This window comes from Salmo salar, chromosome ssa20 (genome assembly GCF_905237065.1).
Source record: "Salmo salar chromosome ssa20, Ssal_v3.1, whole genome shotgun sequence".
NCBI lineage: Eukaryota > Metazoa > Chordata > Actinopteri > Salmoniformes > Salmonidae > Salmo > Salmo salar.
Genome location: NC_059461.1, coordinates 96,350,420 through 96,378,137, shown reverse-complemented (window position 1 = coordinate 96,378,137; position 27,718 = coordinate 96,350,420). Strand labels below are relative to the sequence as shown.

The 27,718-nt window shown below is 44.5% G+C and overlaps 1 protein-coding gene across 2 annotated transcripts in view; it reads right to left on the bottom strand.

Annotated features, from left to right (window-relative positions):
* LOC106581602 (nectin-1) overlaps nt 1-27,718 on the bottom strand; it is a 344,741-nt gene that overhangs the window by 49,287 nt on the left and 267,736 nt on the right. For both annotated transcript variants that reach the window (XM_045704179.1, XM_045704181.1), the window contains exon 7: nt 8,185-8,278. In XM_045704179.1, coding sequence (XP_045560135.1) covers nt 8,185-8,278 — 94 coding nt within the window. The remainder of the gene's footprint in view (nt 1-8,184; nt 8,279-27,718) is intronic.

Sequence of the window (27,718 nt, the reverse complement as noted above, 5' to 3'; positions counted from 1 at the left end):
AGGCTATTGCTTCAAATCCTATTATAACAATTGGATGATGACGGGCCAGAACATAATAAGTATATAATATCACAATTAATTGGACTACACTGCAAATGTAACATGTTTAACACATGATTAGTACATCATAAATTCAGTGACAATAAGATAATAATTTTGATCTGATTATAATGATCTATTCAGTTATTATTTTTGTCTATTTCTCTATGCGTTGATTGGTGGGGAAAAACAGGTCTACGCAGTCTACTGTAGGCTACACTACTTTTTTTTTAACATCAACATTTGTTCAGAACAATTTTCTTGATAGCAAGATAAAATGTCGCTCTCAAAAAGTATCAAGAAGAAAGGTGGATAATGAAAATCGAAGTTTCAGAGAAGAATGTACAGAGAGATATGGGTTCATTTCTTCCACTTGTATATTTGAATTTAACCACAATATTTGTTGTTTTATTTATTCTTTATTTTCTGGTGGATTAAACTGAAATTACAACCAACTATGGCTTGTTTAAAAAATAACAATATTTTGGAGATTATTTCATTTTCAAATAACCGAAATTGAGCGAGAAAATTGATTTTCTTGAACATGGGGTGAGACATTCTTACTAATTTGTAAATAAAGCCAGTTTGTTATTTAGAATGATTTATTTCTGATTTTAGAGGGAGAGAAACCAAAAGCCCACCGTCGCCTCACGGGTCTCCCGGTCGCAGCCGGCACAGGTATCGAACCAGCATCTGTAGCAACGCAGTCTTAGACCCCTGTACCACTCGGGAGGCCCCATCCACAAAGTTTTTAATGCTGATCAATTGCCTTTCACAAAGTATGTATTGTCCTGCTAATAGCCCATAGTGGCGCTGTGCAACGTGACCGGTTGAGAGTAGGCTACAGTACTACAGTAAGAGTAAAATAATCCTAACATTTCCACACCCTAGTTGTAGTGTAATCAATACCCAAATGGAGATTCAGCGAAAAATAAAAATCTCATTGATTTATCAAGACCAGTCCCCATGCTTGTCTCAGACCAGCGCTGTCTTGACCTCTGAATGCTGTCTTTTCCCCCTTCCACTTGCCTCTTCCATAAATGTTGAAAGAGTATTTTCCAGTAAGCATAATCAGTGCTCTGGAGCAGTGAAGCAGTGACGCAGGGTACATTACTAAACCACAAATTACCTCTAAGTCCCGCAGCATAATCTCAAAACTTTTAGTTCAGCAACCACTGTAGATGGGTAGGTTCCTCAGGTTCTCTGGCCTTTTAACTATCCCAAAGCCTAGCACCAGGAGGCATGGAGAGGCAGCCTTTTAACTATCCCAAAGCCTAGGACCAAGAGGCATGGAGAGGCAGCCTTTAGTTATTATGCCTCCTGCCTCTGGAATAGCCTTCCAGAGAACCTGAGAGGGGCTGAAAACTGTGGACATATTTCAAATAGATCTTAAAACACATATTTATAGCTTTGCTTTTGCTTAGGGTCCTTTTTAGTAGTTCAGTTTGTGTCATTCTTCCGTTTTTAATCTTATGTTTTTTATTTGTTTTTTTTCCCTGTAAAGCACATTGCTTTGCATTCCATGTCTGAAACGTGCTGTATAAATACAGCTTAATTTGATGATTTGATTTGACATTAACCTGTTTATCTGATTTGACATGGACCTGTTTATCCAGGTGACTGAAAATGTGTTGTTTGATTTAAGAAAGCACTTTACAAAATAAAATGAATTATTATTCCCATACCATTATTACAGAGAATCAGACAAATTATGCTACCCTCTGCCTATTGGTTACTTATCTTATTCAAGCCTGTCTCAAAATACATCTACTCATGAGCACTCATGCTGTAAACACAGTCCAGTTCAAAGTGAATGGCACAGATCCATATATGGCAATGGTATATTTGCATATAAGGATACTGCAGCTCTGATTGGTTATGCTGCCTACAAGAAAATCTCTTTAATAGTTTGTTTTGTTTTGGTATGTTGCATTGAGGGAACCTTGCATTTTTGACACAGACATGTTTGTACCCTCACACCCACTGCTGATAAACAGAGATTGAAAGAGAGAGAGAAAAGAGACTTGTTGTCACGTCCTGACCCTAGTAAGATGTGGCCTGATCAGAGCCTGAAGGTACGGAGGTGCCGTTCCCCTGACCCTAGTAAGATAGGGCCTGATCAGAGCCTGAAGGTACGGAGGTGCCGTTCCCCTCACGCGCTTCAGCACTCGGCGGTCCCTTTCTGTGAGCTTGTGTGGCCTACCACTTGGCGGCTGAGCCGTTGTTGCTCCTAGACGGTTCCGCTTCACAAGAAGAGCACTTGCAGTTGACCGGGGCAGCTCTAGCAGGGCAGAAATGTAGCACTCATAGTAATTCTATCTGCAAAATGTATAGCTTTGAGAAAATTCATATTTTTAAGTCCCAGATCTCAGAACTATTTTGTGATGCATTCCTCTTTCATGACTCAATAAGTATATCACCTTACAAACAATTATTTTTGATTGACAATCCAGTATTGTGTGATTTGATTGCAGATAAAACCTTATAACCTCAAACACCTTTTAACCAAGTTAAAAGGTGTTTGAGCAGCGAAAATTTGACATATGTAAGGTAATCTTAGGTTTTACTACATACAGTCGGGAGAAACTATTGGATATAAGAGCAATGTCAACTCACCAACATTACGACCAGGAATACGACTTTCCTGAAGCGGATCCTCTGTTTGGTCCACCACCCAGGACAATGGATCGGATCCCAGCCGGCGAGCCAAAACAACGGCGCCGCAGAAGAAGGGACAGACGGAGTGGTCTTCTGGTCAGACTCCGTAGACGGGCACATCGCGCACCGCTCACGAGTATACCACTCGCCAATGTCCAGTCTCTTGACAACAAGGTAGACGTAATCCGAGCAATGGTAGCATTCCAGAGAGACATCCGAGACTGTAACGTTCTTTGTTTCACGGAAACATGGCTCACTCGAGACACACTATCTGAGTCGGTACAGCCACCTGGTTTCTTCACGCATCGCGCCGACAGAAACAAGCATCTCTCTGGTAAAAAGAAGGGCGGGGGTGTATGCCTTATGATTAACGAGACGTGGTGTGATCATAACAACTTACAGGAACTCAAGTCATTTTGTTCACCTGACTTAGAATTCCTCACTATCAAATGCCGACCGCATTATCTACCAAGAGAATTCTCTTCGATCATAATCACAGCCGTGTACATCCCCCCCCAAGCAGACACATCGACGGCCCTGAAAAAACTTCATTGGACTCTATGTAAACTGGAAACCACATATCCTGAGGCTGCATTTATTGTAGCCGGGGATTTTAACAAGGCTAATCAGAAAACAAGGCTCCCCAAATTCTATCAGCATATTGGTTGTGCTACCAGGGCTGGCAAAACCCTGGACCACTGTTATTCTAACTTCCGCGACGCATATAAGGCCCTCCCCCGCCCTCCCTTTGGAAAAGCTGACCATGACTCCATTTTGTTGCCCCCAGCCTATAGATAGAAACTAAGACAGGAAGCTCCCGCCCTCAGGTCTGTTCAACGCTGGTCCGACCAATCGGATTCCACGCTTCAAGATTGCTTCGATCACGTGAACTGGGATATGTCGGCGATGTCGTACCAACAGCGTCTATTAAAACATTCCCCAACCAGAAACCATGGATTGATGGCAGCATTCACGCAAAACTGAACACGCGAACCACTGCTTTTAATCAGGGCAAAGTGACCGGAAACATGACCGAATATAAACAGTGTAGCTATTCACTCTGCAAGGCAATCAAACAAGCTAAGTGTCAGTACAGAGACAAAGTGGAGTCGCAATTCAACGGCTCAGACACGAGAGGTATGTGGCAGGGTCTACAGTCAATCACGGACTACAAAAGAAAAACCAGCCCCGTTGCGGATCACGATGCCTTGCTCCCAGACAGACTAAACAAGTTTTTTGCTCGCTTTGAGGACAATACAGTGCCGCTAACATGGCCCGCTACCAAAACCTGCGGGCTCTCCTTCACTGCAGCCAACGTGAGTAAAACATTTAAACGTGGTAACCCTCGCAAGGCTGCAGGCCCAGACGGCATCCTCAGAGCATGCGCAGACCAGCTGGCTGGTGTGTTTACAGACATATTCAATCAATCCTTATCCCAGTCTGCTGTTCCCACATGCTTCAAGAGGGCCACCATTGTTCCTGTTCCCAAGAAAGCTAAGGTAACTGAGCTAAATGACTACCGCCCTGTAGCACTCACTTCCAGTCATCATGAAGTGCTTTGAGAGACTAGTCAAGGACCATATCACCTCCACCCTACCTGACACCCTAGACCCACTCCAATTTGCTTACCGACCCAATAGGTCCACAGACGACGCAATCGCCATCACACTGCACACTGCCCTAACCCATCTGGACAAGAGGAATACCTAGGTAAGAATGCTGTTCATCGATTACAGCTCAGCATTTAACACCATAGTACCCTCCAAGCTCATCATTAACCTGTTGGGTCTAGGGGGCAGCATTTGCACGTCTGGATAAAAAAAATGTACCCGATTTAATCTGGTTACTAATCCTACCCAGTAACTAGAATATGCATATACTTATTATATATGGATAGAAAACACTCTAAAGTTTCTAAAACTGTTTGAATGGTGTCTGTGAGTATAACAGAACTCATTTGGCAGGCAAAACCCTGAGACATTTTCTGACAGGAAGTGGATACCTGATGTGTTGTATTGACTTTAAACCTATCCCATTGAAAAACACAGGGGCTTAGGAATATTTTGGCACTTCCTATTGCTTCCACTAGATGTCACCAGCCTTTACAAAGTGTTTTGAGTCTTCTGGAGGGAGATCTGACCGAACAAGAGCCATGGAACGATGATGTCCCATTAGACACCTGGCGCGAGTTCATGTTGGGTACCCTCGTTCCAATACGTTATAAAAGAGTATGCATTCGTCCACCTTGAATATTATTCATGTTCTGGTTAAAAAAGGCCCTAATGATTTATGCTATACAACGTTTGACATGTTTGAACGAACGGAAATATATTTTTTCCCCTCGTTCATGACGAGAAGTCCGGCTGGCTTACATCATGTGCTAACGAGACGGAGATTTTTGGACATAAATGATGAGCTTTTTTGAACAAAACTACATTCGTTATGGACCTCTGATACCTGGAAGTGACATCTGATGAAGAGAATCAAAGGTAATGGATTATTTACATAGTATTTTCGATTTTAGATCTCCCCAACATGACGTCTAGTCTGTATCGCAACGCCGTATTTTTCTGGGCGCAGTGCTCAGATTATTGCAAAGTGTGATTTCCCAGTAAGGTTATTTTTAAATCTGGCAAGTTGATTGAGTTCAAGAGATGTAAATCTATAATTCTTTAAATGACAATATAATATTTTACCAATGTTTTCTAATTTTAATTATTTAATTTGTGACGCTGACTTGACTGCCGGTTATTGGAGGGAAACGATTTCCTCAACATCAATGCCATAGTAAAACGCTGTTTTTGGATATAAATATGAACTTGATAGAACTAAAAATGCATGCATTGTCTAACATAATGTCCTAGGAGTGTCATCTGATGGAGATTGTAAAAGGTTAGTGCATCATTTTAGCTGGTTTTATGGTTTTGGTGACCCTGTCTTTGACTTGACAAAACATTACACACAACTCTTGTAAATGTACTGTCCTAACATACTCTAAATTTATGCTTTCGCCGTAAAACCTTTTTGAAATCGTAAAACGTGGTTAGATTAAGGAGATGTTTATCTTTCAAATGGTGTAAAATAGTTGTATTTTTGAAAAATTTGAATTTTGACATTTATTTGGATTCAAATTTGCCGCTCTTGAAATGCACCTGCTGTTGATGGAGTGCACCACGGGTGGCACGCTAGCGTCCCACCTAGCCCCAAGAGGTTAAGCTTGAGACCCTGGGTCTCGACCCCACTCTGTGCAACTGGGTCCTGGACTTCCTGACGGGCCGCCCCCAGGTGGTGAGGGTAGGTAACAACATCTCCACCCCGCTGATCCTCAACACTGGGGCCCCACAAGGGTGCGTTCTCAGCCCTCTCCTGTACTCCCTGTTCACCCACGACTGCGTGGCCATGCACGCATCCAACTCAATCATCAAGTTTGCAGACGACACTACAGTGGTAGGCTTGATTACCAACAACGACGAGACGGCCTACAGGGAGGAGGTGAGGGCTCTCGGAGTGTGGTGTCAGGAAAATAACCTCGCACTCAATGTCAACAAAACAAAGGAGATGATCGTGGACTTCAGGAAACAGCAGAGGGAGCAGCCCCCTATCCACATCGACGGGACAGTAGTGGAGAGGGTGGAGAGTTTTAAGTTCCTCGGCGTACACATCACGGACAAACTGAAATGGTCCACCCACACAGACAGCGTGGTGAAGAAGGCGCAGTAGCGCCTCTTCAACCTCAGGAGGCTGAAGAAATTTGGCTTGTCACCAAAAACACTCTAACTTTTACAGATGCACAATCGAGAGCATCCTGTCGGGCTGTATCACCGCCTGGTACGGCAGCTGCTCCGCCCACAACCGGAAGGCTCTCCAGAGGGTGGTGAGGTCTGCACAACACATCACCGGGGGCAAACTACCTGCCCTCCAGGACACCTACACCACCCGATGTCACAGGAAGGCCAAAAAGATCATCAAGGACAGCAACCACCCGAGCCACTGCCTCTTCACCCCGCTATCATCCAGAAGGCGAGGTCAGTACAGGTGCATCAAAGCTGGGACCGAGAGACTGAAAAACAGCTTCTATCTCAAGGCCATCACTAACGTTGAGTGGCTGCTGCCAACATACTGACTCAAATCAAGCCACTTTAATAATGGGAAAATTGATGTAATCAATTTATCACTTGCCACTTTATATTATTTAAATTAGATAATGTTTACATAACCTACATTATTCATCTCATATGTATATACTGTACACCATACCATCTACTGCATCTTGCCATCTTGATGTAATTAGATGTATCACTAGCCACTTTAAACAATGCCACTTTATATAATGTTTTCATACCCTACATTACTCATCTCATATGTATATACTGTACTCCATACCATCTACTGCATCTTGCCTATGCCGTTCGGCCATCACTCATTTATGTATTTTTATGTACATATTCGTATTCATTCCTTTACACTTGTGTGTACAAGGTAGTTGTTGTGGAATTGGTAGATTACTTGTTAGATATTACTGCATGGTCGGAACTAGAAGCACAAGCATTTCGCTACACTTGCATTAACACCTGCTAACCAAATACATTTGATTTGATTTGATTTGCAAAGAACCACCTAAGAACCACCTGATTTTTGACCAAACTGTCAGATGGAACCTAATCTAAACAACACAACAGGAAATATATTCTGGGCTGGCGTAGAACCTTATAGTCCCAACGTCACGATTAGTAATCTAAACAACACCACAGGAAATATATTCTGGACTGGTTTTCTCTTGCTGCCATTGCATTTAATACAGACATTCAGTACAAAAATGAGCAAGATTACTTATTTAATTAATTAATTAATATGAAACACTGCTCAAACTCAGTATGTGTTCTAGTCGTCAATGTGACAGAAAGTAGAAGGTTAATGAAAGAAAACACAGACAGGCAGGCAGGCAGGCAGGCAGGCAGGCAGGCAGGCAGGCAGGCAGGCAGGCAGGCAGGCAGGCAGGCAGGCAGACAGACAGACAGACAGACAGACAGACAGACAGACAGACAGACAGACAGACAGACAGACAGACAGACAGACAGACAGACAGGCAGACAGGCAGGCAGGCAGGCAGGCAGGCAGGCAGGCAGACAGAGAGAGAGACAGAGAGATAGGCTGGCAGTCTTTCAGGATATGCCAGCCACCTAACCAGACACATCATGTCGGGAGAGGATAAAAGTTACAAGTTTCCTCCCAAATGGAACCCTATTCCCTATATAGAGCACTACTTTAGACCAGGGCCAAATGGGACCCTATTCCCGATATAGAGCACTACTTTAGACCAGGGCCAAATGGGACCCTATTCCCGATATAGAGCACTACTTTAGACCAGGGCCAAATGGGACCCTATTCCCTATATAGAGCACTACTTTAGACCAGGACACACATGGCCTATAAAGGGAATAGGCTGCCATTTGGGACACTGAGCGGGTGATTTGAGGAGGATCTTACCTGGATGTCATCGGATGTCAAGTGGCCCTTCAAATCACTGCTCCTCTTTTGGGGTGGGGGAGGGGCCGGCTTGTGGGCGGGCGGGAGGTCGGTCCTGTTATCACAGAAGGGACAGAAGAAGAACATGACACTCTGCACAGTGAGGGCTTTCCACCTCTACCACTCCAGCCTGCTCCCACCACTCAACCTGTATGACTGCAGTAATGAGAAGCTGTCTGGCTGCACTTGCCTTGGTCTCTCTCTCCCTCTACCCTCCATCGTTCGGACGGAGTTCTGACAGACATCAACCATCGTGTTCCGACAGACTGTGGGGCCAGCCAGCAGCAGCCATTTCCTGTTTGTCCACCCTTTCTGCCCTTTTGAATGACTGAGCGCTCTAATGAGACCAGACCCGACTGTGATTGGCTGATTGGACTCTGAGGTGAGGGGACGAGGGGAGGGAGGGGTGTGATTGTGCAGGGAGACTGATGATTATGAATCAAGTCCTCAGGACGGACAGGCTGTGTAGTCCTCTGGTATCTCACACTGGACACAGTGACATGGATATACTCTGACTCAATCTGACCTGATCTCCTCCTGGGACTGACACTGTATGTCTCTGTTGATAAGATAAAGTTAACCATTTTAAACTGCTGTTATTGTTGTTGTTTTTAATCAAAGTTCCTTTAGCCCTTTTTCAACTTTTCACCTTCCAGATCAAATCTAAGACAAACTACAGACAAGCCTTCCAGCCCCAACAGGGTGGGACAATACAACCCCTGATGCTGCCCCAACAGGGTGGGACTTTAAAACCCCTGATGCTGCCCCAACAGGGTGGGACAATACTACCCCTGATGCAGCCCCAACAGGGTGGGACAATACAACCCCTGATGCAGCCCCAACAGGGTGGGACAATACAACCCCTGATGCAGCCCCAACAGGGTGGGACAATACAACCCCTGATGCAGCCCCAACAGGGTGGGACAATACTACCCCTGATGCAGCCCCAACAGGGTGGGACAATACAACCCCTGATGCAGCCCCAACAGGGTGGGACAATACAACCCCTGATGCAGCCCCAACAGGGTGGGACAATACTACCCCTGATGCAGCCCCAACAGGGTGGGACAATACTACCCCTGATGCAGCCCCAACAGGGTGGGACAATACAACCCCTGATGCAGCCCCAACAGGGTGGGACAATACAACCCCTGATGCAGCCCCAAAAGGGTGGGACACAGTAATTGGAGTCTCATCGTTCCAATTGTTTAAAGAGGATCCAATTTATGCCATGAGACAGGAGAGCAGAGGGAAGCAGAGGACATCAGAGAGAAGCAGAGGGAAGCAGAGGGAAGCAGAGGGAAGCAGAAAGACATTGATAGGTACGTTGCTAGGTGTAAATACCACAGAGGGAAGCAGAGGACATCAGAGAGAAGCAGAGGGAAGCAGAGGGAAGCAGAGGGACATTGATAGGTACGTTGCTAGGTGTAAATACCACAGAGGGAAGCAGAGGGAAGTTGCTAGGTGCAATTACTACAGAGGGAAGCAGAGGACATCAGAGAGAAGCAGAGGGAAGCAGAAGGACATTGATAGGTACGTTGCTAGGTGTAAATACCACAGAGGGAAGCAGAGGGAAGTTGCTAGGTGCAATTACTACAGAGGGAAGCAGATGGACAATGTTAGGTGTAATTACTACAGAGGGAAGCAGAGGGAAGTTGCTAGGTTTAAATACTACAGAGGGAAGCAGAGGGACGTTGCTAGGTGTAATTACTACAGAGGGAAGTTGCTAGGTGTAAATACTACAGAGGGAAGCAGAGGGATGTTGTTAGGTGTAATTACTAGAGGGAAGCAGAGGGAAGCAGAGGGACGTTGCTAGGTGTAATTACTACAGAGGGAAGTTGCTAGGTGTAAATACTACAGAGGGAAGCAGAGGGACGTTGCTAGGTGTAATTACTACAGAGGGAAGTTGCTAGGTGTAAATACCACAGAGGGAAGCAGAGGGACGTTGCTAGGTGTAATTACTAGAGGGAAGCAGAGGGACGTTGCTAGGTGTAAATACCACAGAGGGAAGCAGAGGGAAGTTGCTAGGTGTAATTACTAGAGGGAAGCAGAGGGACGTTGCTAGGTGTAAATACTACAGAGGGAAGCAGAGGGACGTTGCTAGGTGTAATTACTACAGAGGGAAGAAGAGGGAAGCAGAGGGAAGTTGCTAGGTGTAAATACTACAGAGGGAAGTTGCTAGGTGTAAACACCACAGAGGGAAGCAGAGGGAAGTTGCTAGGCGTAATTACTAGAGGGAAGCAGAGGGAAGTTGCTAGGTGTAAACACCACAGAGGGAAGCAGAGGGATGTTGCTAGGTGTAAATACTACAGAGAAAAGATCCCATCCCTCAAACATGTCGTCTGTCATCTACTGACACATTATCAGCCTTTATGAAAGATAATGAACCCGAAGACAGAGAGAGCTGTGTACCTATACCTACACAAAGGTGATATCTGCACTGAATAAAAATATAAACGCAACATGTAAAGTGTTGTTCCCATGTTTTATAAGCTGAAATAAAAGATCCCAGAAATGTTCCAAACAAACAAAAAGCTTATTTTTCTCAAATTATGTGCACAGATTTATTAACATCCCTGTTAGTGAGCTTTTCGCCTCTACCAAGATAATCCAGCCACCTGACAGGTGTGGTATATCAAGAAGCTGACTAAACAGCACGGTCATTACACAGGTGCACCTTGTGCTGAGGACAATAAAAGGCCACTCTAAACGTTTTGTCACACAACACAATGCCACAGATGTCTCAAGTTTTGAGCGTGCGTTTGGCATGCTGACTGTAGGAATGTCCAACAGTGCTATTTCCAAACGATTTAATGTTAATTTCTCTACCATAAGCCACCTCCAACATCATTTTAAGAAATTTGGCAGTACGTCCAACCGGGCTCACCACCGGGCGTCGTGTAGGCGAGCGGTTTGCTCATGTCAACGTTGTGAACAGAGTGTCCGTTGGTGGTAGGGTTAAGGTATTTACATTTACATTTAAGTCATTTAGCAGACGCTCTTATCCAGAGCGACTTACAAATTGGTGCATTCACCTTATAATATCCAGTGGAACAACCACTTTACAATAGTGCATCTAAATCTTTTATGGGGGGGGTTAGAAGGATTACTTTATCCTATCCCAGGTATTCCTTGAAGAGGTGGGGTTTCAGGTGTCTCCGGAAGGTGGTGATTGACTCCGCTGTCCTGGCGTCGTGAGGGAGCTTGTTCCACCATTGGGGTGCCAGAGCAGCGAACAGTTTTGACTGGGCTGAGCGGGAACTGTGCTTCCTCAGAGGTAGGGAGGCGAGCAGGCCAGAGGTGGATGAACGGAGTGCCCTTGTTTGGGTGTAGGGCCTGATCAGAGCCTGAAGGTACGGAGGTGCCGTTCCCCTCACAGCTCCGTAGGCAAGCACCATGGTCTTGTAGCGGATGCGAGCTTCGACTGGAAGCCATTGGAGAGAGCGGAGGAGCGGGGTGACGTGAGAGAACTTGGGAAGGTTGAACACCAGACGGGCTGCGGCATTCTGAATGAGTTGTAGGGGTTTAATGGCACAGGCAGGGAGCCCAGCCAACAGCGAGTTGCAATAATCCAGACGGGAGATGACAAGTGCCTGGATTAGGACCTGCGCCGCTTCCTGTGTGAGGCAGGGTCGTACTCTGCGAATGTTGTAGAGCATGAACCTACAGGATCGGGTCACCGCCTTGATGTTGGTGGAGAACGACAGGGTGTTGTCCAGGGTCACGCCAAGGCTCTTAGCACTCTGGGAGGAGGACACAAGGGAGTTGTCAACCGTGATGGCGAGATCATGGAACGGGCAGTCCTTCCCCGGGAGGAAGAGCAGCCCCGTCTTGCCGAGGTTCAGCTTGAGGTGGTGATCCGTCATCCACACTGATATGTCTGCCAGACATGCAGAGATGCGATTCGCCACCTGGTTGTCAGAAGGGGGAAAGGAGAAGATTAATTGTGTGTCATCTGCATAGCAATGATATGAGAGACCATGTGAGGATATGACAGAGCCAAGTGACTTGGTGTATAGCGAGAATAGGAGTGGGCCAAGAACAGAGCCCTGGGGACACCAGTGGTGAGAGCACGTGGTGCGGAGACAGATTCTCGCCACGCCACCTGGTAGGAGTGACCTGTCAGGTAGGACGCAATCCAAGCGTGGGCGGCGCCGGAGATGCCCAGCTCGGAGAGGGTGGAGAGGAGGATCTGATGGTTCACGGTATCAAAGGCAGCAGATAGGTCTAGAAGGATGAGAGCAGAGGAGAGAGAGTTAGCTTTAGCAGTGCGGAGAGCCTCCGTGACACAGAGAAGAGCAGTCTCAGTTGAATGCCCAGTCTTGAAACCTGACTGATTAGGATCAAGAAGGTCATTCTGAGAGAGATAGCAAGAGAGCTGGCCAAGGACGGCGCGTTCAAGAGTTTTGGAGAGAAAGGAAAGAAGGGATACTGGTCTGTAGTTGTTGACATCGGAGGGATCGAGTGTAGGTTTTTTCAGAAGGGGTGCAACTCTCGCTCTCTTGAAGACGGAAGGGACGTAGCCAGCGGTCAAGGATGAGTTGATGAGCGAGGTGAGGTAGGGGAGAAGGTCTCCGGAAATGGTCTGGAGAAGAGAGGAGGGGATAGGGTCAAGTAGACAGGTTGTTGGGCGGCCGGCCGTCACAAGACGCGAGATTTCATCGGGAGAGAGAGGGGAGAAAGAGGTCAAAGCACAGGGTAGGGCAGTGTGAGCAGGACCAGCAGTGTCATTTGACTTAGCAAACGAGGATCAGATGTCGTCAACCTTCTTTTCAAAGTGGTTGACGAAGTCATCCGCAGAGAGGGGGGAGGGGGAGGAGGATTCAGGAGGGAGGAGAAGGTAGCAAAGAGCTTCCTAGGGTTAGAGGCAGATGCTTGGAGTTTAGAGTGGTAGAAAGTGGCTTTAGCAGCAGAGACAGAAGAGGAAAATGTAGAGAGGAGGGAGTGAAAGGATGCCAGGTCCGCAGGGAGGCAAGTTTTCCTCCATTTCCGCTCGGCTGCCCGGAGCCCTGTTCTGTGAGCTCGCAGTGAGTCGTCGAGCCACGGAGCAGGAGGGGAGGACCGAGCCGGCCTGGAGGATAGGGGACAGAGGAAATCAAAGGATGCAGAGAGGGAGGAGGGTTGAGGAGGCAGAATCAGGAGATAGGTTGGAGAAGGTTTGAGCAGAGGGAAGAGATGATAGGATGGAAGAGGAGAGAGTAGCGGGAGAGAGAGAGCGAAGGTTGGGACGGCGCAATACCATCCGAGTAGGGGCAGAGTGAGAAGTGTTGGATGAGAGCGAGAGGGAAAAGGATACAAGGTAGTGGTCGGAGACTTGGAGGGGAGTTGCAATGAGATTAGTGGAAGAACAGCATCTAGTAAAGATGAGGTCAAGCGTATTGCCTGCCTTGTGAGTAGGGGGGGAAGGTGAGAGGGTGAGGTCGAAAGAGGAGAGGAGTGGAAAGAAGGAGGCAGAGAGGAATGAGTCAAAGGTAGACGTGGGGAGGTTAAAGTCACCCAGAACTGTGAGAGGTGAGCCATCCTCAGGAAAGGAACTTATCAAGGCGTCAAGCTCATTGATGAACTCTCCAAGGGAACCTGGAGGGCGATAAATGATAAGGATGTTAAGCTTGAAAGGGCTGGTAACTGTGACAGCATGGAATTCAAATGAGGAGATAGACAGATGGGTCAGGGGAGAAAGAGAGAATGTCCACTTGGGAGAGATGAGGATTCCAGTGCCACCACCCTGCTGGCTCGATGCTCTAGGGGTATGCGAGAACACGTAGTCAGACGAGGAGAGAGCAGTAGGAGTAGCAGTGTTATCTGTGGTAATCCATGTTTCCGTCAGCGCCAGGAAGTCTAGGGACTGGAGGGTAGCATAGGCTGAGATGAACTCAGCCTTGTTGGCGCAGAACCGGCAGTTCCAGAGGCTGCCGGAGACCTGGAACTCCACGTGGGTCGTGCGCGCTGGGACCACCAGGTTAGAGTGGCAGCGGCCACGCGGTGTGGAGCGTTTGTATGGCCTGTGCAGAGGAGAGAGAACAGGGATAGACAGACACATAGTAGACAAGCTACAGAAGAGGCTACGCTAATGCAAAGGAGATTGGAATGACAAGTGGACTACACGTCTCGAATGTTCAGGAAGTTAAGCTTACGTTGCAAAAATCTTATTGACTAAAATGATACAGTACTGCTGGCTGGTGGAGTAGGCTAGCTAGCAGTAGCTGCATTGTTGACTTTGAACGTGTAGCTGGCTAGGTAACCTCGGTAGTTTCAGTACTACACCTTGTCATGATACAAAGCAACTTTGTAGCTAGCTAGCTAACATAACACTAATCAAGACGTTCCTTGTAGTGTATTTAGTTTCAACAATGCTGCTCGTCGGTAATAGTTGGCTGGGTTAGGAAAAATTGCGTCGCGGGGGACGGAAATAGCTGGCTAGCTAACCTCGATGGCTGGCTAGCTAACAATTATCAAGCTAGGACAAAGACAACTAAGTAGCTAGCTAGGTAACACTGCACTAGTCAAATCGTTCCGTTGTAAAGTATTAGTATCTACAGCGCTGCTAGTCGGTAACGGTTGGCTAGCTGGCAGTGGGTTAATGATGACTAGGTGTGTTGAGTAAGTCTGGCGCCGCGTCGCGGCTGGCTCACCTCGATAATACTCAAACTCAAACTACACAATTATCTTAGATACAGAGACAGCAAAGACAACTATGTAGCTGGCTAACTAACACTAACACCACACTAATCAAGTCGTTACGATGTAATAGTTTCTGCAGTGCTGCTAGTCGGTATGGGCCCCATGGTGGAGGTGGGGTTATGGTATGGGCCCCATGGTGGTAGGGTTATGGTATGGGCCCCATGGTGGAGGTGGGGTTATGGTATGGGCCCCATGGTGGTAGGGTTATGGTATGGGCCCCATGGTGGAGGTGGGGTTATGGTATGGGCCCCATGGTGGAGGTGGGGTTATGGTATGGGTAGGTATAAGCTAAGGACAATGAACACAATTGCATTTTATTGATGGAAATTTGAATGCACAGAGATGCCGTGATGAGATCCTGAGGCCCATTGTCGTGCCATTCATCCGCCGCCCTTATCTCATGTTTCAGCATGATGATGCACGGCCACATGTCGCAAGGATCTGTACACAATTCCTGGAAGATGAAAATGGCCCAGTTCTTCCATGGCCTGCATACTCAACAGACATTTTGCTCTGGATCGACGTGTACGACAGCGTGTTCCAGTTACCGCCAATATCCAGCAACTTTGCACAGGCATTGAAGAGGAGTGGGAAAACATTCCACAGGCCACAATCAACCACCTGATAAACTCTGTGCAAAGGAGACGTGTCACACTGAATGAGGCAAATGGTGGTCACACCAGATACTGACTGGTTTTCTGATCAAATCAAATTGTATTAGTTGCATGCGCCGAATACAACAGGTTACAGTGAAATTCTTACTTACGAGCCTCTAACCAACAATGCAGTTTAAAAATGTACAGATAAGAATAAGAAATAAAAGTGACAAGTAAAATAAGAGCAGCAGTAAAATAACATTACTGTAACCAGCCACTACCCAAACGCGCTACTTTTTTTCAGCCAGAGCCTGCAAAGCCACGATTCAGCTTTTTGCCGCCTTCTGAGAGCCTATGGCAGCCGTAGGAAGTGTCACGTAACAGCAGAGATACTTTGTAATGGATAGAGATGGCAAAGAAGGCCAAGAAATGGTCAGACAGGGTACTTCCTGTACAGAATCTTCTCAGGTTTTTGCCTGCCATATGAGTTCTGTTATACTCACAGACACCATTCAAACAGTTTTAGAAACTTTAGAGTGTTTTCTATCCAAAGCCAATAATTATATGCATATTCTAGTTACTGGGCAGGAGTAGTAACCAGATTAAATCGGGTATGTTTTTTATCCAGCCGTGAAAATACTGCCCCCTAGCCATAACAGGTTAACGAGAGTCTTGTCTTTAAAATGCTGTAAAATAGTCATATGTTTGAGAAATTGAAGTAATAGCATTTCTAAGGTATTTGAAAATCGCGCCACTGGATTACACTGGCTGTTGTGTAGGTGGGACGAATTCGTCCCGCCTAGCCCAGAGAGGTTCATGAATAATATTCTGGTATTATATGTTGGTATTATAGACTCAGACAGGGAGAGGTTGAAAATGTCAGTGAAGACACTTGCCAGTTGGTCAGTGCATGTTCGCAGTACATGTCCTGGTAATTCGTCTGGCTGCAGAGAACTTGATCACACAGTCTTCCGGAACAGCTGGCACTCTCATGCATATTTCAGTGTTATTTGCCTCAAAGCGAGCATAGAAGTAGTTTAGCTTGTCTGGTAGGCTCATGTCACTGGACAGCTCTCGGCTGTGCTTCACTTTCTAGTCTGTAATGGTTTGCAAGCCGTGCCCCATCCGACAAGCGTCAGAGCTGGTGTAGTACGATTTGATCTTAGTCCTGTATTGATGCTTTGCCTGTTTGATGGTTCATCGGAGGGCATAGCGGGATTATAAGCTTTCTTATAAAATTCCCGCTCCTTGAAAGGGGCAGGTCTAGACTTTAGCTCAGTGCGGATGTTGCCTGTAATCCATGGCTTCTGGTTGGGGTATTACGTACGGTCACTGTGGGGACGATGTCATCGATGCACTTTAAAAAAAAAAAAAGGATTCTGCCAGTACGCGGTGAGTAATCACAGTCCTGATGTCCAGAAGTCCTTTTCGGTCATAAGAGACGGTAGCGGCAACATTATGTACAAAATAAGTTACAAAGTAAGTTACAAGCTAAGAAACAAGCAAGAAATGTCAGTCTTCTTCTTCGGCGCCATCTTGGATTCCCCTCCCCTACCTTTTTTAAAAAGTATCTGTGACCAACAGATGCATATCTGTATTCCAAGTCCTGTGAAATTAGGGCCTAATGAATGTATTTCAATTGACTCCTTTCCTTATATGAACTGCGACTCAGTAACATTTTTTAAATTGTTGCATGTTGAGTGTATATTTTTGTTCAGTATAAAACCTAAAGGCTTCTTTGGCTGTCCCCATAGGAGAACCCTTTGAAGAACCATTATTGGGTCTATGTAGAAACCTTTCCAAAGAGAACTCTAACTGAAACCAAAAAGGTTCTACCTGAAACCAGAAAAGGTTCTACCTGGAACCAAAAAGGGTTCTCCATATACATGATGGTGCCCGACGGAGATGGCAGCATCGCGACTAGTTCTTAGGAAACTCTGCAGTATTTTGTTTATGTACAATTTTTTACGTTATTAGCTCAGGAATTGTTTTGTGTCATTTGGTACAGCCAAGAACAACTATTGGATATTAGAGCGGCGGTAATTCACCAGAACTTCCAGCATTACGACCAGGTTTACGACTTCCCTGGAGCAGATCCTTTGTCTTCTCTCCCCAGAGCAATTGAACTTATTCCAGAGGCTGACCAAAAACAACGCCGTACTCGGGCGGCCTTCTGGTCTGACTTAGGAAGCGTGCACACCTCCCACCGCTCCTGAGTATTTTACTCGCTAATGTCCAATCTCTGGATAATAAAGTTGATGAGCTCAAAGCGAGAGTTGCTTTTCAGAAAGACACCAGGGATTGTAACATACTCGCCTTCACGGAAACATGGCTCTCTCGAGATATACTGTCTGACTCTGTAAAGCCAGTTGGGTTCTCAGCACATTGTGCCAACAGGAACAAACATTTCTCCAGGAAGCAGAAGGGTCAAGGTATATGTTTTATGATTAACAACTTATGGTGTAACTGTGATAACATACAGGAACTCAAGTCCTTCTGTTCACCCGACCTAGAATATCTCACAATCAAATGCAGACCTTATTATCTCCCGAGATAATTTTCGTCAAAAATAGCCACACCGGTCTATATCCCCCCTCAAGCCGATACCACGACGGCCCTCAAAGAACTTCACTGGACTTTATGCAAACTGGAAACCACATATCCTGAGGCTGCATTTATTGTATCTGGGGATTTTAACCTCTATGGGCTAGGTGGGACGCTAGCGTGCCACCCGTGGTGCACTCCATCAACAGCAGGTGCATTTCAAGAGCGGCAAATTTGAATCCAAATAAATGTCAAAATTCAAATTTTTCAAACATACAACTATTTTACACCCTTTGAAAGATAAACATCTCCTTAATCTAACCACGTTTTACGATTTCAAAAAGGTTTTACGGCGAAAGCATAAATTTAGAGTATGTTAGGACAGTACATTTACAAGAGTTGTGTGTAATGTTTTGTCAAGTCAAAGACAGGGTCACCAAAACCATAAAACCAGCTAAAATGATGCACTAACCTTTTACAATCTCCATCAGATGACACTCCTAGGACATTATGTTAGACAATGCATGCATTTTTAGTTCTATCAAGTTCATATTTATATCCAAAAACAGCGTTTTACTATGGCATTGATGTTGAGGAAATCGTTTCCCTCCAATAACCGGCAGTCAAGTCAGCGTCACAAATTAAATAATTAAAATTAGAAAACATTGGTAAAATATTATATTGTCATTTAAAGAATTATAGATTTACATCTCTTGAACGCAATCAACTTGCCAGATTTAAAAATAACCTTACTGGGAAATCACACTTTGCAATAATCTGAGCACTGCGCCCAGAAAAATATGCGTTGCGATACAGACTAGACGTCATGTTGGGGAGATCTAAAATCGAAAATACTATGTAAATAATCCATTACCTTTGATTCTCTTCATCAGATGTCACTTCCAGGTATCACAGGTCCATAACGAATGTAGTTTTGTTCAAAAAAGCTCATCATTTATGTCCAAAAATCTCCGTCTTGTTAGCACATGATCTAAGCCAGCCGGACTTCTCGTCATGAACGAGGGGAAAAAATATATTTACGTTCGTTCAAACATGTCAAACGTTGTATAGCATAAATCATTAGGGCCTTTTTTAACCAGAACATGAATAATATTCAAGGTGGACGAATGCATACTCTTTTATAACGTATTGGAACGAGGGTACCCAACATGAACTCGCCCGCCAGGTGTCTAATGGGACATCATCGTTCCATGGCTCTTGTTCGGTCAGATCTCCCTCCAGAAGACTCAAAACACTTTGTAAAGGCTGGTGACATCTAGTGGAAGCAATAGGAAGTGCCAAAATATTCCTCAGCCCCTGTGTTTTTCAATGGGATAGGTTTAAAGGCAATACAACACATCAGGTATCCACTTCCTGTCAGAAAATGTCTCAGGGTTTTGCCTGCCAAATGAGTTCTGTTATACTCACAGACACCATTCAAACAGTTTTAGAAAATTTAGGGTGTTTTCTATCCATATGTAATAAGTATATGCATATTCTAGTTACTGGGTAGGATTAGTAACCAGATTAAATCGGGTACATTTTTTTTATCCAGACGTGCAAATGCTGCCCCCTAGCCCTAACAGGTTAACAAAGAACATTTGGGGAAAAAGCTCCTGAAATTCTTTTAACATATTGATTGTTGTACTCGCGCTTCTAAAACCCTCGACCATTGTTATACTACCTTCCAGAATGCATATAAGGCCCTCCCCCACCCTCCATTCGGCAAATCAGACCATGATTCCATCTTGCTCCTCCCCTCCTATAGGCAGAAACTCAAATAGGAAGCACCCAGGGTAAGAACAATTCAACGCTGATCTGATCAATCAGAATCCACGCTTCAAGATTGCTTTGATCACGCGGACTGGGATATGTTCCGAGTAGTTTCAGAAAATGATATCGACACATATACCGATACAGTGAATGAATTTATCAGGAAGTGCATAGGAAATGTTGTACCCACTGCAACTATTAAAACCTACCCAAACCAGAAACCGTGGATAGATGGGAGCATTCTTGCAAAACTGAAAGCGCGAACCACCGCATTTAACCAGGACAAGAAGACTGTAAATATGGAAGAATATAAACAGTGTAGTTATTCCTCCACAAAGCAATCAAGAAGGCTAAACATCGGTATAGGGACAAAGTTGAGTCCTAGTTCAACGACTCAGACATGAGATGTATGTGGCAGGGTCTACAGACAATAACGGATTATGAAAGGAAAACCAGCCTCGTCGCTGACACCAACATCTTGCTTCCAGACAGGCTGAACACCTTCTTTGCTAGCTTTGAGGATAATACAGTGCCACCGACGTGGCCCGCTATCAAGGACTGTGGTTTCTCTTTCTCCGTGGCCGACGTGAGTAAGACATTTAAGCATGTTAATTAACCTGTTTATGGCTAGGGGGCAGTATTTTCACGGCTGGATAAAAAACATACCCGATTTAATCTGGTTACTACTCCTGCCCAGTAACTAGAATATGCATATAATTATTGGCTTTGGATAGAAAATACCCTAAAGTTTCTAAAACTGTTTGAATGGTGTCTGTGAGTATAACAGAACTCATATGGCAGGCAAAAACCTGAGAAGATTTCATGCAGGAAGTGGCCTGTCTGACAAGGTGTCGTTCTTCTTGTCTCTGTTTATTGAAGAGTGAGGATCTTAGATGTCCCGTGACACTTCCTACGGCTGCCATAGGTTCTCAGAAGGCGGCAAAGCGCTGAATCGTGGCTTTGCAGGCTCTGGCTGAAACAAAGTAGCGCGTTTGGGTAGTGGCTGGTTACAGTACTGTGAGACTCAGGCGCGTGCAGCGTCGACCGAAAGCTTTGTTTTCTTTCCTCTGTTTAGCTAAATGGACATTCCCGGTCGGAATATTATCGCTTTTTTACGAGAAAAATGGCATAAAAATTGATTTTAAACAGCGGTTGACATGCTTCGAAGTAAGGTAATGGAATACTTAGAATTTTTTTGTCACGAATTGCGCCATGCTCGCGACCCTTCACGCACGAACAAAACGCCGCTATTCGGATATAACGATGGATTATTTTGGACCAAACCAACATTTGTTATTGAAGTAGCAGTCCTGGGAGTGCATTCTGACGAATACAACAAAAGGTAATCAAACTTTTATAATAGTAAATCTGATATTGGTGAGTGCTAAACTTGCCGGGTGTCTAAATAGCTAGCCCGTGATGCCTGGGCTATGTACTTAGAATATTGCAAAATGTGCTTTCACCGAAAAGCTATTTTAAAATCGGACATATCGAGTGCATAGAGGAGTTCTGTATCTATAATTCTTAAAATAATTGTTATGCTTTTTGTGAACGTTTATCGTGAGTAATTTAGTAAATTGTTAGCAAATTCCCCGGAAGTTTGCGGGGGGTATGCTAGTTCTGAACGTCACATGCTAATGTAAAAAGCTGTTTTTTGATATAAATATGAACTTGATTGAACAAAACATGCATGTATTGTATAACATAATGTCCTAGGTGTGTCATCTGATGAAGATCATCAAAGGTTAGTGCTGCATTTAGCTGTCTTCTGGGTTTTGGTGACATTATATGCTAGCTTGAAAAATGGGTGTCTGATTATTTCTGGCTTGGTACTCTGCTGACATAATCTAATGTTTTGCTTTCGCTGTAAAGCCTTTTTGAAATCGGACAGTGTGGTTAGATAAAGGAGAGTCTTGTCTTTAAAATGCTGTGAAATAGTCATATGTTTGAAAAATTGAAGTTTTTGTATTTTTGAGGAATTTGTAATTCGCGCCACGCCTATCATTGGATATTGGAGCAGGTGTTCCACTAGCGGAACGTCTAGATGTAAGAGGTTATTAACACTCACAAGGCTGCTGGCCCAGATGGTTATCTCTAGCCGCGTCCTCAGAGCATGTGCAGACCAGCTGGCTGGTGTGTTCACAGATATATTTAACCTCTCCCTATCCCAGTCTGCTGTCCCCACATGCTTCAAGATGGCCAGCATTGTCCCTGTACCTAAGAAAGCAAAGGTAATTGAACTAAATGATTATCGCCCTGTAGCACTCATCTCTGTCATCATGAAGTGCTTTGAGAGACTAGTCAAGGATCATATCACCTCCACCATACATGACACCCTAGACCCACTTCAGTTTGCTTACTGCCCCAATAGGTCCACAGACAATGCAATCGCCACCACACTGCACACTGCCCTGTCCTGTCTGGACAAGAGGCATACCTATGTATGAATGCTGTTCATTGTCTATATCTCAGCATTCAACACCATAGTACCCTCCAAGCTCATCATTAAGCTCGAGGCCCTGGGTCTGAACCGCGTCCTGTGCAACTTGGTCCTGGACTTTCAGACGGGTCGCCCCCAGGCGGTGAAGGTAGAAAACAAGACCTCTTTGCTGATCCTCAACACTGGAGCCCCACAAGGGTGCATGCTCAACCCCCTCCTGTACTCCCTGTTCACCCATGACTGCGTGGCCAAGCACGCCTCCAACTCATTCATCAAATTTGCAGACAACACAACAGTATTAGGCTTGATTACCAACAGCAATGAGACAGCCTACAGGGAGGAGGTGAGGGCTCTGGGAGTGTGGTGCCAGGAAAATAACCTCTCACTCAACGTCAACAAAACTAAGGAGATGATCGTGGACTTCAGGAAACAGCAGAGTGAGCCCCCCCCCTGTCCACATCGATGGGACCGCAGTGGAGAAGGTGGAAAGCTTCAAGTTCAAATTCCTCGGCGTACACATCACTGACAAACTGAAATGGTCCACCCACACAGACAGTGTGGTGAAGAAGGCGCAACAGCGCCTCTTCAACCTCAGGCTGGAAAAATATGGCTTAACACCACAAACATTTACGGATGCACAACTGAGAGCATCCTGTCGGGCTGTATCACCACCTGGTACGGCAACTGCACCGCCCGCAACCACAAAGCTCTCCAGAGGGTAGTGAGGTCTGCCCAACGCATCACCGGGGGCAAACTTCACACCCTCCTGCACACCTACAGCACCTACAGCACATAGGAAGGCCAAAAAGATCGTCAAGGACATCAACCACCCGAGCCACAGCCTGTTCACCCTGCTATCATCCAGAAGGCGAGGTCAGTACAGGTGCATCAAAGCTGGGACCGAGAGACTGAAAAATATCTTCTATCTCAAGGCCATTAGACTGTTAAACAGCCATCACTAACACATCAGAGGTATAGATTAGGAATCACTGGCCACTCTTAGAAATGGATCACTGGCCACTTTATTAATGTTTCCGTATCTAGCATTACTCATCTCATATGTATAAACTGTACTCTATACTATTCTATGGTATCTTAGTCACTTCAATTGTGTGTAAATGTTGCATCCCCATCTCATATGTATACACTGTATTCTATACTATGCCACTGTATCTTAGTCCAATGCCGCTCTGACATATATGTACAGTATATATTCTTAATCCATTCCTTACTTAGATGTACGTGTATTTTGGTTATATGTTGTGAAATTTTTAGATATTACTTGTTAGATATTACTGCCCTGTCAGAGCTAGAAGCACAAGCATTTCGCTACACCCACAATAACATCTGTTAAACACGTGTATGTTACCAATAACATCTGCTAATCACGTGTATGTGACCAAAACATTTGATTTGATTTGGGACAGCTGAAGAACCATTTTGGAACCCTTTTTTCTAAGAGTGTACATACATTATCTCCCCCCGACCCTTTACATTGACACACACGATCACACACACACGCAAGTAACATGACCTTTCCACAAGGCCAAGCTGCCTCTTTAATGGGCAGGGCAGATTGGGCCTCTTTAACGGGCAGGGCAGTTTGGGACTTTTTAATGGGCAGGGAACCGTGGGCCTCTTTACCGGGCAGGGCAGTTTGGGCCTCTTTAACGGGCAGGGCAGTTTGGGCCTCTTTAACGGGCAGGGCAGTTTGGGCCTCTTTAATGGGCAGGGCAGTTTGGGCCTCTTTAATGGGCAGGGCACTGTGGGCCTCTTTAATGGGCAGGGCACTGTGGGCCTCTTTAATGGGCAGGGCAGTTTGGGCCTCTTTAATGGGCAGGGCAGATTGGGCCTCTTTAATGGGCAGGGCACTGTGAGCCTCTTTAATGGGCAGGGCAGTTTGGGCCTCTTTAATGGGCAGGGCAGATTGGGCCTCTTTAATGGGCAGGGCACTGTGAGCCTCTTTAATGGGCAGGGCAGTTTGGGCCTCTTTAATGAGCAGCACACTGTGGGCCTCTTTAATGGGCAGGGCAGTTTGGGCCTCTTTAATGGGCAGCACACTGTGGGCCTCTTTAATGGGCAGGGCAGTTTGGGCCTCTTTAATGGGCAGGGCAGTTTGGGCCTCTTTAATGGGCAGGGCAGTTTAGGTCTCTGTAACGGGCTGTGCCCCACTTAACTCGTTCTTTCATGTTGGTTATTCTGTTGTTTCCAGACAATTCATGTAGGTTATATCCTTGTTCTCACACACAGTGCTAACACTACTGGCACGACGGTGGCGCCCCCTCCTGGGGTGGGGGTTCAGTTTAGTTAGTCAGTGCTAACACTACTTAACTGTACTGTACTGAATACACTCTACTTTTATTTACTGTGCTTTACTGAATACACTACTTTATTGTAATGTACTGTACTGAAGTACTCGAGTTACTTCCGGCGCCGACAGAGATGGCCGCCTCGCTTCGCGTTCCTAGGAAACTATGCACAAGCATTTCGCTACACTTGCATTAACACCTGCTAACCATGTGTACGTGACAAATAAATTTGATTTGAATATACTCTATTTTTCTTTACTGTACTGTACTGTACTGAATATTCTCTACATTAATGTGATGTACTGTACTGAAAACTCAACTTATCTATACTGTACTATACTAAATACGCTCTACTTTTCGACACTGTACTGAGCTGTACTGAATACTCTACTTTTATTTACTGTACTGTATTGAACACACTCTACTTTTCTTTACTTTACTGTACTGAAGATTCTCTACATTTTTGTAAAGTACTGTACTGAATACACTCTAATTTGCTTTACTGTACTGAACTGTGCTGAATACACTCTACTTTTCTTTACTATACTGTACCAAATTCACAACTTTTCTTTATTGTACGGAATAAACACATGTTATTTCTACACTGTACTGTACTTAATACAATCTACTTTTCATTACTGTACTGTACTGAATAAACTCTACTTTACTTTGCTGTACTGAATAAACTATTTTTCTTTACTGTACTGAACTCAATACACTCTACTTTAATTTACTGTACTGTACTGAATACATTCTGCTTTTCTTTTCTTTACTGTACACAATACACTCTACTTTACTGTAATGTACTGAATACACTCAAATTATCTGTACTGTACTGCACTAAATACACTCTACTTGTCTTTACTGTACTGTACTGAATATTCTCTACTTTATTTAACTGTATTGTACTGAATACACTCTCATTTTCTTTGCTGTACTGAACTGTACTGTAATGTACTGAATACACACATTTTATTTGCTGTACTGTACTGTACTGAATACACTCTCATTTTCTTTGCTGTACTGTACTGTAATGTACTGAATACACACATTTTCTTTTCTGTACTGTAATGTACCAAATACACTCTTTTTATTTATTGTACAGTAATGAATACACTGTACTTTTCTGTACTGTACTCTGCTGTTCTCTATTGTATACTGTGCAGTCCAAAATTGTTAACATAGATAGTCGTAGATAGTCTATGATTGCTTCAGATCTGGTCCGACCTACTTGTTAAAACTTTGAGTTAAGCGACTTCGACTGAGTCAGCGACAATCACACACACGCGCACGCACGCACGCACGCACACACACACACACACACAGATACACACACACACACACACACAGATACACACACACACACACGGACACACACACACACACACACACACACACACACACACACACACAGAGATACACACACACACACGCACACGGACACACACACACGCACACATGCACACACACACGCACGCACGCACACACACACACACAGAGATACACACACACACACACACCCCTGTTAGAAAAACATTCCTTGAAAAAATACTAAACTGTCTGTCTTCATTAGGTTGAATGTTTAATGTCTTTTTTAGATGTATTTGTGGAGGTAAGTGACAGACTGGTCTAGAAGACAGATATTATCTGTCTTCAAAGGAATACAACAATAAAACATAATAACAACAAAAATATTTTGTTTTATGTGAACTATACTGGAAAAATAAATGCCTGTATTGATCCAATTAGGTACATGAGATACAATGTTTGGCCTTCCTTTCCTTATATTATGTCATACCATCTTGAGGTATTGCCATGGCTTTAACATCCATGGTTCACATTATTTAGATATAGTTCATGACGCCCATTCCTGCAGTCAATAAACCTACTGGTCTCATAGGTGGAATGTTGTGAATATTTTTCATAATTAGTAACTTTTTCAAACAACCAACTTAAAATCTGGTTTCTATGTCAAACTGTTTTGTTATATTTCAGTCTTCTGTGATGTTTATAAAGTGTAATATTGGGATGCAAACTCAAAATGTAATACATTACAACTCTATATCTGACATGGTCCAGGTGTCTTCTCTTTTCTGAGCCCATAACCATGTGTGTGAGGTGAATGCATTTGCTTCTAAGTAAAAGGTTAAATAAACCTGTTTGACCCTGATTTAGTCCACTGCAGTACAAGGTTAATAACACAACATGGATAAGGAAAACCTTGTAAAACTAAAGATAGACGGAGCACAAATCAACAAACGTTTGTAGACATAGAAATAATAAATGGTTGTTTGGTAAGTCCGTAGTAGTAGTAGTAGTAGTAGTAGTAGTAGTAGTAGTGGCAGTAGTAGTGGCAGTAGTAGTAGTAGTAGTAGTAGTAGTAGTAGTAGTAGTAGTAGTAGTAGTAGTGGTAGTAGTAGTGGTAGTAGTAGTAGTAGTAGTAGTAGTGGTAGTGGTGGTAGTAGTGGTAGTAGTAGTAGTAGTAGTAGTAGTAGTAGTGGTAGTAGTGGTGGTGGTAGTAGTAGTGGTAGTGGTGGTAGTAGTGGTAGTAGTAGTAGTAGTAGTAGTAGTAGTAGTAGTGGCAGTAGTGGTAGTAGTAGTGGCAGTGGTAGTAGTAGTAGTGGTAGTAGTAGTAGTGAGTAGTAGTAGTGGCAGTAGTAGTGGTAGTAGTGGTAGTAGTAGTAGTAGTAGTAGTAGTAGTAGTAGTAGTAGTGGTAGTAGTAGTGGTAGTAGTAGTAGTAGTAGTAGTAGTAGTAGTGGCAGTAGTAGTGGCAGTAGTAGTGGTAGTAGTGGTAGTAGTAGTAGTAGTAGTGGTAGTAGTGGTAGTAGTAGTAGTAGTAGTAGTAGTAGTGGCAGTAGTAGTGGTAGTAGTAGTAGTAGTAGTAGTAGTGGTGGTAGTAGTGGTAGTAGTAGTGGTAGTAGTAGTAGTAGTAGTAGTAGTAGTAGTGGTAGTAGTAGTGGTAGTGGTAGTAGTAGTAGTAGTAGTAGTAGTGGTGGTGGTAGTGGTGGTGGTAGTGGTAGTAGTAGTGGTAGTAGTAGTAGTAGTAGTAGTAGTGGTAGTAGTAGTGGCAGTAGTAGTAGTAGTAGTAGTAGTAGTAGTAGTAGTGGCAGTAGTAGTGGTAGTAGTAGTAGTGGTAGTAGTAGTAGTAGTA